Here is a 12264-nt window from a genome sequence, read left to right on the forward strand (position 1 = left end):
TGCATAAATCGACTCAGAATGTGATTCTATGCAGATCATCAAAAGGAACTATGGGTCTATCTCGTTTCCTTTTGCCTGTTACAAACAAATGCACAAAGACATAATACCCTGACCACCTTGTGGTGTATGGTATAAAAATGTAAGAATTATGGGGTTTGACTTTGCCGCAGTTTTTTTTATCTCAACCTGTATATGGTGTTCTGAGGATTGTTTCGAATTCAGTATTTAGTATTAAATTCCTAATGGATTATACAGGCTGTGACAAAAAATTGCATATATAGGCCTTATATAATGGCACTTTCCTATATTTCGTATTTTGATGATTTTAGAGACATTATTCCCGGGAATTGTTTAAAGTTTCGTATTTGAATATCGTAATGGTCTATGACAAAATTTTATATGCAGATCCATAATCCATTTTCCAAGATAACGCTACAAGTTGTTCAAAGCAAGCAACCTATTGCAGAAACGCGAAACGCCAACGCTATATTACATATTACCACACGTTCATTTCATTTATGATCCGATAGTGTTACCGCTATCAGCGATTATGCTTTTCAACAAGCATATAACGAAAATTTATTGGGCAATCGATGTTGCCCAGATATACGTTGGCGATAAAAGCAAACGGATCGGTGATAAGATTATCAGGTGGATATTTCTATTATTTATTATTGCTTGATTTGATAGACGTACGACAGGAGAAGGAAAATTGAGTTGATTATTGCAATACATTTCGTAAAAAGACACATTGGCATTTGTTACAAAAAAATTTCGATTTATTTAGAAAAAGAATTTTATTAATTAAAAACTAAAAAAAAAAATATTATTAATATTATTTTACAACAATTTCATAACTAACGGGGGCACTTTTAGCACAAGAAACGTGCTAAAACGGCAAACAATACCATGGAGAGGGCGGTGAAACCGCTCAAGCTGGCGCTACCACCAGTGGTGTACTTATCCAGATGGGACTTGAAGGTGCCCAGTTTCTTTTCGGCCCAATCCAAGTTTTCCTTAACAGTCTTTTCGGCAGAGTCCAAGGTGCTGGCAGAGCTGCCAAATTTGCCCCTGTTCTGGGTATTAAAGTTCTTCAATTTGGTTTCTTGTTGGGCAGTGGTGAAGCGGGAGGCAATATTGGAAATGACCGAGGCAACTGAGGAGTAGCCACCCATGCTGTAATAAAAAGAGCAGTTAGTTTTCATGTGATCAGAGAAGAGATCAAATGTGGAACTTACGAATTGGCCAAAGCATCAAGATTTTCAGCAACCAAATCGAAAACAGGCTCAACATTTTCATTGTTTTCACTGTACAAACTGCTGAGGGCAGCAGATTTGTCCTGGCGACGTACACTGTCCGACACAATGATATGGAAGAATTTGCTAACCAATTTCGAGTCCTTGACACAACCCAAAGAATTCAAGATCAAGGTGACTTCAGTGGCCACAGTTTCGGTCAGGTATTTGTTGTAGAGTTTGTTGAAATCAGCCTCGGTACCCTCACGCATGGCAGTACAGTAGACGGCGGAACGAATATTCACTGGCACCGGTTTGTTGTCCAAATTCTTGAAATATTCCTGGGCCTTGGTGATACATTCCTTCTTGCCGAATTTACAAGCCCATGACAAGATCTTGGCACGATTATAAATATCCAAAGTGGTATCGGTTGGCTTATCTTCGAAGCCCAAGAAATCGTAAGCCTTGGAGGTCATATCACGAATGTAGACGGCAAAGTTCTTGGTATCAAGACCCAAACGAATAACCAAATAATTGTAGCCATTGAAGGCAGCAGTCCAGGGCAGGTAATTTGTTTCGGTCTTCAAATAGGCCAAGATATCGAGAGCCAAATCATAGTCAATGACACTGGCGCGGGCCAAGTTGAAGAGATCATCCACAACCTGGGCACGATTCAGTTCATGGATGCCACCCCAGTTGTTGGTGAGCAAAGCGTGATGAATACCATGCCAGGATTTAACATCATAGTTGACGCGATAATAACCGGTTTCTTGGACGTTACCAACAATCCAGGAGACAGCTTGAGGCAAGGTTTGTTCGACGCTGGTGTCGTTGGGAGTGACAAACAATTTGGGTGTGGTCAAATTGAAATTGTTCTCAACATTGGTGGTATAGGTAATGGGCACAGTGTACAATAGGCTGCCATCGGCACCATCACCTTCCTTCAACAGGAAACGTTTTTGGCTAATAACCAAAGTTGTGGGCGTGGTCAAATTAAAGGTGATCACTGGATAACCGACCTGTTCGGTAAAGCTCTTGAACAGACCATCAGCATACGATTGGAATTGTGCGGGTATATATTTCTTCCAGACGGTAAACAAATCCGAGGGAACGGTATTGGTGTATTGGCTAGCGGGGTGGGTGGTGGAAAAGAAAATATGAATTAATTTAATTTATTCGTATGGGGTTGGTCTTATACGTTTACTATTTTTTGACAGTGAAAAACAATTTTATGTTTGAAGGGAACCTAGGCCTATACTATCGCCTAAAATAAAGATTTTATGTATTTTTTCTGAATTTGATGTTTGATAAGCTTTCTTTTAGCACTTAAAACATCACCCTTTTAAATTATACAATTATTATCTTCAACCAAAGAAGGTCACTTTCCGGTTGTTGCTATATTTGCATTATTTTTCTTTAATGAAAAATCGATGATCTACAACAAATCGATTTTCGTTTTTTTTTTTCAATTCAATTCAGTCGATAATTTCGGATTTTGATATTAAATCTTATGAAGAGAAATTTCACAAATTGTTGCACATTTTGGAGCTCGTATGGCAGAGAAAATTCTAATATCTCAAAATCGAATTTTTGACTTTTTGATGCCAAAAGGTGATCAATTGGAAGTGGCCATCCTTAGACTGATTTAATGGTGAAAATTCTTGACAAAAGTGGAAATTCTATTACACAAGTGGAAAAACAGTAGTTTCGAGCTGGTCGAACTTTGAATACCCTCCACCATTTGGAAAGAATTTGAAAATTGTGAAAAACAAAAATGCGTTGCAAAACACTGTTAAAATCATAAAAATACCGAATATATGGACTTACGAAGACCTGTATATGCAATTTTTGTCTTAGATCATTATGATCTTCAATACGAAACTTGAAACAATTCCGCTGAATAATATCGCTAAAATCACGTGTACTGCAAATTCAGTTTTTCTAGGAACTTCAAACACAACATTTGAAACAATAACATATATGCAGGGTGAGATGAAAAAACGGCAACCAATTTCATACTGCTGTCATTTCTAAGCCACTCGTCCGACAGCTGTTAAAATTATTCCAGTTGTTGATAATTTTCCAGAAAAAAAAAGTTATTCGTGATGGTTGGTATTTGACAAGTGGCTATTGTTAGAGCACTCCAGCATTTAAATGTGAATAAATCTTTTGCGTCTCGTACCATCGCTTAATGCCGTGATACTGGTAGCGTAGCCCGACGTCAAGGAAGTGGACGGAAGAAAACAACAACATTAGCAGAAATTCCAAAAAGTGCAAAAACTTACACCGCAATAGAAAGAAAATAGACTCAAGCAACTCAAAAGAGTTGCTTCGCTTGGCCGAAAGTGGTGAACTGCTGAATATGGTTTTCTCCGATGAGAAAACATTCCTTGTCCAGCAGTTTGTAAACAAACAAAATGATTGGTTTAGTTGTCAAAGAGGTCAGCTGAAACTGTACACCTTCGGTTGGCCACCCGAACTTAGGTGCAGGCCATGGTGATGGCGCGGGCTTCCATAACAGCCGATAGTCGCTCTCCTGTCGTATTAATCGACCGTGGCATCAGAATAAATGCCAAATGTTATTGCGAAAATGTGCTGGAGAGAGACATTGAACATTCCAACAGGACTCAGGACCATCGCACTCAGCACGTGCCACCCAAGAATGTTTGCAAAATGAGGTTCCTCGCTTCATTTCCAGCTCACTATGGCCACCAAATCTGCGGATACCATCCGTTGGACTATTGTGTCTGGAGTATTCTGAAAAGCAAGGTTGGCACTAAAAAATACCAAAGTATCGATCACATCACCGCAGAGCAACGTTCGGGCAGTGTGTGACAGTTACATTGGCCGTTTAAAAACTATAATACGTGCCAAGGGTGATCAATTCGAACAAATCTAAACTTATTCTAAAATTTGATACTTTTTCTGACTTTTTTTGATTTCATTCAATAAATTAAAAAAGGAAAAATAATGGCGTTGACTTTGTTGCAGTTTTTTTATCTCACCCTGTATACCCTTTTTGGCTCATATGACAATAACATAGCGGCAAAAAGCCGTTATTAGCAAAACTAAAAAGTCCACTTTGTATTTGTTTTCTTACTGCAACCAAAAGCCAACTTCGATTTTGAGATTTCTGCCATACCAAAAGACTTTAGAAAAAGTCGAGATTTACATTAAGACAGTTTCAATACCACAAGCCGATAAATTGAAAGTAGAGTTACTTATTTGTCGAATTTTCGATCCAGTAAAAGTAGATTTTGAATTTGAAATATTCTCAATATCAAAAATCAATTGAAGAGAGAGAGAGAAAGTTTCGCATTTGTGAGTCATTCTTCGACTTTGAGGATTTTTCAATACCAAAAACACGAGAAAAAGTCAATGTTGAGCTATTTCAATAGGGAAATTCGATTGAAAGTCGAAAATACCAAAAGCCTGTTAATTGAAAAAAATCTGCATTTATCATTTCTACAGTCGAAATTAAAAGTCGAATTTCTATTCCCTTGCCAGTAAAATATTTAAGAATTCCAATTTGAAAACAATTTTGAAACTTTTAAACCAATACTTACTGTGTCTTCAGGTATTCACGCAGAGAGTTCTTGAAATTTTCCTCGCCCATGACATATTTCACCATGCGAATGAAGGTACCGCCCTTGTTATAGGAAATGCTGTTGAACATGCGAGACAAATCGGCGGGGGTGTTGGTGTTTTCGTCGCTCATGGGGTTGGTGTTGACGGTGGAATCCATGTTCATGACAGCCTGAATTTGATCGACAACGAATTGTTGGTCCATTTGATAGTGGGTCTCGACCTGGTGGGGAAAGAAGGTAAAAAAAAAAACAAAAAATATACAAAAAAAAAAAAAGAGAATTAGGGATCGATATCTAGAGAGAGTGCTTCCTTTCACACTTACATTATGAGTACCAAAGTACTGGAAGTAACGAGCAAAACCCTCATTCAACCAGGTATAGCTCCACCATTGGCATGTTACCAAATCACCAAACCACATGTGAGCCTGTTCATGGGCAACAACGGCAGCAATATATTGTTGGGCACTCAAAGTTGTGGAACCTTCGTCGTAGAGCAAGGCACGTTCACGATATGTCAATAGACCCCAGTTTTCCATAGCACCGGCCGAGAAATCGGGAATGGCAGCCATGTGCATTTTATCATTGCCCATGGAGTAATAGGGAATGTCGAAGTAATCACCCAAATCCTTTAGGATTTCTTGTCCCACATCGAAGGCATATTCGGTTTGTTTATAGAATTCCGGACGGGCAATAACACCAAAATCACCATTGAAACGTTCATTGAATTCAGAGACAATGAAAGCCAAAATGTAGGTGGACATTTTGGGTGTGGTGGCATAACGATCGGTCACATAGTCACTGGGGGGAAAGAGAGGGGATTTTTTTTTGGAAAAATTAAATCAGAAAATTCTTTATTATTTTGGGCTTTTTTCTTACCCATTGGTGGTGCTGTTGACAATGCGTGTGTTACTGTAAGTCTTCATACTTTTGTGGCGGGTAAGGGTAATATCAAAGGTGGCCTTGAAACGGGGTTCATCGAAGGAGGGGAAGGCACGACGGGCATGGTTGGTTTGGAATTGAGTTGAGCCAAGCCATCTGTGGAAGAATATCAATATTATTTTTGTTTTTGCAATTTTCCCTTATGTTGGGTTCTTTACACTTACTTGGTGTTATTCTTAGAGTCCGTGTAAGAACTGCGATAGAAACCGTGCATATCATCATCCATGGTGCCGGTGTAGACGAAATGCAAAACATATTCCTGATTTGCCACCAGAGCCGAGGTCAAAGTGTAGGTGACAATATCGGTTACATTGTTGGGTTCAACAGCAGGTAGAGTTGTCTTCACATCTGGTTTACTCTTGGCATAAAATTCACGCAGAGAATATTTCAAATTTTTACTGTGCAAAACCAATGTACTTGTGGTAACTTTGGGCTTGATCGTAATATAAGCTTCACCATCGAAAGTGAAACGTTTCTCACTGGGATCGCTATCCAAAAGGTAGGGTTTCAGGGAGACATTATAGTTGATGGGTTCAATATCGGTTATAAGGCGATAATTTTCTTCGGCAGCCGGAACAATATTTTCAACTTCTTCCGTCAGCGGCGCTGCTGTGCTCAAACACAGACACACTGCCAAAGTGGCAGCTACAATCATGAACTTCATGCTGAAGAAAATGATCTGCTGGAACGAGGGAAAAGTGATTTTTTTTAATATAAAAAAAGAAGAAAAAATGCCAAAGGGGGCTGTAAGTACTTAGACCCGCTATTAACACACTCTAAAAAATCTAAATTATGTTTTTTGAAAAACATTTTTTTCAAATATCAGCATCGCCGGGGCTTTACTCATAGATTGCTGAACAAAATGATCGGATAAGACAAAACTTAGACTTTGCTAACAAAATTAGGCCAACATTTTAACATCGGCAACATAGCTACAATCGAGAATTTTTAAAAAATATTTTTTAAGGTTCAATATAGATTTTTTTAGAATTCTGTTTCAAATCTCACGGTGTGATACTCCTTGATTTTGAAGATAGTCTATAATTATGTATTTATAGGAATATTTTTATATATCCACAGCTAAGCATATAAAGCTTTTTTAAAGCTTTTTTAAGACATTCCATAATTCAGACATTTTTAAGAATATTTACTCTGTACGAATGCTGTGAATCATATATATATATATATATATATATATATATATATATATATATATTTATATATATATATATATATATATATATATATATATATATATATATATAGCAGACTTTAAAAATGAGAGAAAAATTTTAATGAGAGAAATTTAATGCGGCCAAAACGTGCCTAATAGAAATAACGGTTTCAGACCCTAGGTCTCTTTGGACCAATTTTTTATGAAACTTAGATCGATTTCGGAGACGTGTACCACCCCCACAAAAGGTCGAAATTCGCAAAAATTATATTTTCTACACAGAAAGAGAAACGATAATCCGATTTTTGCTCCAACTTTGCAAATCCTAATTTTTGCGTCAGTACTAGGTCAGGTGCGAAAATGGACAATATCGGCCCCCTCCATCAAGTACCTCCCTCACAAAGGAACAAAATTTTGAATAATTATAACTCTTTTAAAATGTGACGTAAGAGTCCGATTGTCCTCAAATTTCACACATCCCAATATTTTTATTTTTACCGAGATGGGCAATATCGGTCCGCTCCTTCTGGTACCACCCCCACAAAACGGTCGAAATTCTCAAAAAATATATTTTCTACACAGAAAGAGAAACGATTATCCGATTTTTGCTCCAACTTTGCAAATCCTAATTTTTGCGTCAGTACTAGGTCAGGTGCGAAAATGGACAATATAGGCCCCCTTCATCAAGTACCTCCCCCACAAAGGGTCAAAATTTTGAATAATTATAATTCTTTTAAAATGTGAACTAAGAGTCCGATTGTCCTCAAATTTCACACATCCCAATATTTTTATTTACCCAAGGTCTGGTGTTAAGAGGGAATATATCGGTCCACTCCTTCTGGTCATCCAGATATGGAATATTGTGTAAGTCATCGATCTCGGCAGTCTAATTTTATGGTCTGTTAATTTCAATTTTTTTTTTTTATTTTCACTTCACATATTTTTGTCGAACATAAATGTAATTTAAAAAAAATTGAAAGCCATAAAAAATGTTTTTTTTTTTCTTCTATACAGTCTTACTGACTTCCGTTTTTAGCAGAGAATCTTTTAGGGAGAATCTTGCAGTTTTTAAAAATTTTAGAGAAAAAATTGGGAATTTTTTAGAGTATTTTTGACAACAATTAGGAGAAAAATATTTAATGAGAGAAATTTAATGCGGTTAAAACGTGCCTAGTCGAAATAACGGTTTTAGACCCTAGGTCTCTTTGGACCAATTTTTTTATGAAACTTAGATCGATTTCGGAGATGGGCAATATCGGTCCGCTCCTTCTGGTACCACCCCCACAAAAGGTCGAAATTCTCAAAAAAATATATTTTCCAAACAGAAAGAGAAACGATAATCCGCTTTTTTGCTCCAACTTTGCAAATCCTAATTTTTGCGTCAGTACTAGGTCAGGTGCGAAAGTGGACAATATCGGTACCTCCCCCACAAAGGGTCAAAATTTTGAATAATTATAACTCTTTTAAAAAGTTAAGCAAGAGTCCGATTGTCCTCAAATTTCACACATCCCAATATTTTTATTTACCCAAGGTCTGGTGTTAAGAGGGAATATATCGGTCCACTCCTTCTGGTCATCCTGATATGGAATGTTGTGTAAGTCAACGATCTCGGCAGTCTAATTTTATGCTCTGTTAATTTAAAAAAAAAAAAAAATCACACAATTTTTTTATTTTCCACTTCACATATTTTTGCCGAACATAAATGTAATTTAAAAAAATTGAAAACCATAAAAAATGTTTTTTTTTTTTTTCTATACAGTCTTATTGACTTCCGTTTTTAGCAACCAGTTTCAATGTTAAGGTTATGATGAAATTTATAATTTTTTTTTTAATTATAAGCCGATAATATATTTATTTATTTATTGTTGAAATAAATTAGAAACCCGTATTAAGACAATTCATTTTGAAAACAATTTACAATCTTTTACAAAAAAAAAAAATTATTAAAAATAATAAATGAAAAAAAATATTGTTTTATTCTTTTTATCTGGGTGATTTTGCGGGAATATGGTCACTCAAAAATATTTTTTTTATTATATGAAAATATTTTTAAATTTTCTCTCATTTATTCACATTTACCCGTCAATCACGTCGTTCAATCACTTCTCACAGTTTTTTTTTTGTTTTTCAAAATACCCACCTCTATTCTAATATAGGATCCTTTCGAGATTTTCGGAGAGGGTTTCAGTATATTTTTCGCAAAATATGGCCAATAACTTTCGGCCCACTAAAGACTGGCAGCAAGTAACGCTGGTATTTATAACAAATGCCAACTGTTTATTGTTGGGTTTGAAGTTATCTCAAAAATAATTGTATTTTATGGGCCATCTGATAAGGCCCCCATCATCGTTTGACTGATTTTATAAAAAAGCTGAACATTATACGTATCGCTGGCAATACAACTTCAAATACGACAAGCAACAGGTTGTGTATCTTTCAGTCAAATACCTATCTACATACATATGTATGATTATTTATTGTCAGACATTCACAGCTCCACTGTCAGTTGGCTGGTCGGTCGGTCGGTCGCTCGCTCGCCATATTATTTATGCCCTTTTCCTTGTACCATATAAATGAGCTTATTGACAGAATAGAAGCTTAAATATGCACGCGCCATCTTATAGGCCTGTTCAGAATTATAGGGTTCGATGTTTCGGCTTTTTGGATATCTGTGATTTTCCTCAAAATTCTTATCACTCTTATCTCGGAAATACCCACTCCTTTGGACATTGACCATAAGAAGAATTTTCCGCGTCCATTGTTGAGTTCAAGTGGTTGTTTGGTGGACTGTCGACTGTGTTCATTGGCATTGTTTCTAGACGATCGTATTTCTGAGAATGATTCCATGCTCTAACATCACTATTCCCTAAAAAGAGAGAAAGTGTTTGATAATATATGCATATCTCTGGGAGTTTATAAAGATTATGTGTTCCGGGTGGTGGTTGCTGATTAGAATAATTTTTGTTCTGATTATAGTTTCAAAGATACGAATCGATATCGAAATAAACTATCTTGGCATGGTTATTTGGAAACAAGTAATAAAGCAGTTAAGTTCGATGGGGCAAAAACTTGTATAACAGTATTTTGGATTTTTTTATAATATGTCTAGAAGTGATGAGGACAATTTGCTACAATGGAGGATGGTTTCTATTACATCCCTTTTTCAGATTTTTTCAGAGCTATTGGAAAGTTAAAAAAAATAGACACATCCTTCCTTTTTTGAATTGGTATTACGATCCATATAATATAATGTTTGTAGATTATTTCATGCAAATGTTGACAGCTCACTATATTATTTACAAGCGTACAAAAACATTTTGTGAAAATTTTCCAGAAAATAAGTTATTCTCGATGGAATTCAAGCGTGATAGTGTGATTTCTTTATATTTGGCTGGAAATCCACAAGTGTCTATCATAAGAGCACTCCAGCATTTAAATGTGAATAATTCGTTTGTGTCTCGTACCATCGCTCATTACTGTGATACTGGTAGCGTAGACCGACGTCAAGGAAGTGGACGAAAGAAAACAGCAACATCAGCAGAAATGGTTCGGAAAGAAGAACATAACCCAATATTCCATTTGGTAAATATTGAAAAATGAGCTCGGGGTAAACCCATTGAAATTCCAAAAAGTGCAAGAACTTACGCCGCATCAGAAAGAAAATAGACTCAAAAGAGCTAAAGAGTTGCTGCGCTTGGCCGAAAGTGGTGAACTGCCGAATTTGGTTTTCTCCGAAGAGGAAACATTCGTTGTCCAGCAGTTTGTAAATAAAATGACCGTGGCATCAGAATAAATGCCGAATATTAACGCAAAAATATTCTGGAGGATGTATTAAAGCCTTGGGCACGCAAACATTTTGGTCGCAGACCTTGCACATCCCAGCAGGCCTCAACACCGTCGCACTCAGCACGCGCCACCCAAGAATGGTTACAAAATGAGGTTCCACGCTTCATTTCCAGCGCACAATGGCCACCAAAATCTACAGGTGCTTCGCCGGGAATGGGCCAAAATACCGCAGAGCAACATTCGGGCAGCGTGTGACGGTTTCATTGGCTATTTGAAGACCATAATTCGTGCCAAAGGTGACCAATTCGAACAAATCTAAACTTATTCTAAAATTTAATACTAAAACAAGTAAGCAAAGGCTACAGTCGAGCGGGGCCGACCGTTGAATACCCTACAACACTATAATAAACGATACAGTTTATATAGGTGAGATACTCGAAAGAATTCCACAAGATATTGTGACAAATAATAAAAGAAAACCATCAGGTTTCGTTCTCTAATTTTCGAATAATAGCAACTTTAACTAATTTCTCATTTCCAATTTATTGGTAGATGTGCACGTAAATGGTCTTCCTAGATCTGGAACCAATATTTCCCAAAGACCTACAATCTCATAAAAGTGGCAAAAGATTAACATTTAATATTGGTTTTTGACTGAAACGCATCTATATGAGATACAGACATTTGACTATATTCTTCAACGAAATCAGCGTTAACGAAATAGTCAGAAGTGCGTTTTTCCTGTATTTGTGAATTCTCCAAAAAGTCACTGAAATGGTCATTTTCGTATTTTGTCTACAAAAGTTGACAAACTATTCACACATTGAATATTTTTGGATGGCCATCCAAAACTGCTTGGCTTTTGCAATGTCCGGTAACCCCCATTCAAATGTGCGTTAGGATCGGGCGATAATTACGACCTGCTGACTTTGCACTTTTTGGTTCATTTCAACCCCTAAATATATGGCAATCATCTCCAAAAAGAGTAGGCTTCTATTCTGACCCTCATCTTATCCCCATGCAAAATTTGGTATGGATCGGGCCATAAATGCGATCTGCATATGATATCCTGATATCCTAACTACTTAGGTTTGTTAGCTGTAGAAATATTACCAAATGTTTTATTCAAAATGAAAATATGACAAAATTGAAAAAAATATGAGAAAATGTTAGAAAATCAATATTTTCATCTTTAGAGAGATATTTTTATGTGATTTTTTTAGAAGTTTTTTCTTTCCTGCCAAGAGGCCATTCTGAATTAATGAGAACTGTCGAAATCAGTTCAGTCGTTCTCGACATATAATAGATTTTTCAAGCATATCTTCATTGATAAACATATATATCGCACATATTTTGCTAATGTCCGTTTTGTTGGATGTTAACATCAATGTAAAGATCAGAAGTAACCTTGCCACGGCTTTGTGATTTCGCCGGGATTTAAAATATTCGCGGTTTAATGAAAAATTTTGAATTTTTTCAACACAAAAGATATGGTCTATTTTACCCGCTAAATATTATCCGATGACCACCCAAATTAGTAGGC

General features: G+C 36.5%; 1 protein-coding gene across 3 annotated transcripts; it reads right to left on the bottom strand.

The window, feature by feature from the left end:
- Nucleotides 1-757: 757 nt before the first annotated feature.
- On the bottom strand, nt 758-9229 carry LOC101889891 (membrane alanyl aminopeptidase). 3 transcript variants are annotated; one of them, XM_059119558.1, is made up of 7 exons: nt 9076-9229; nt 5926-6440; nt 5699-5857; nt 5146-5620; nt 4802-5043; nt 1239-2363; nt 758-1176 (listed from the first exon to the last, which is right to left on the bottom strand). In XM_059119558.1, exons 2-7 carry the CDS (start codon nt 6423-6425, stop codon nt 873-875), a joined length of 2805 nt encoding a protein of 934 aa, XP_058975541.1. In that variant the 5' UTR covers nt 6426-6440; nt 9076-9229; the 3' UTR covers nt 758-872. The 3 variants fall into 3 exon arrangements, with proteins under 3 accessions (XP_058975541.1, XP_058975559.1, XP_058975549.1); XM_059119576.1 differs by having other exon boundaries at nt 5926-6443; nt 9076-9174; XM_059119566.1 differs by having other exon boundaries at nt 9015-9159.
- Nucleotides 9230-12264: the final 3035 nt, after the last annotated feature.

The sequence above is a fragment of the Musca domestica genome, unplaced genomic scaffold (genome assembly GCF_030504385.1).
Source record: "Musca domestica strain aabys unplaced genomic scaffold, Musca_domestica.polishedcontigs.V.1.1 1, whole genome shotgun sequence".
Lineage (NCBI taxonomy): Eukaryota > Metazoa > Arthropoda > Insecta > Diptera > Muscidae > Musca > Musca domestica.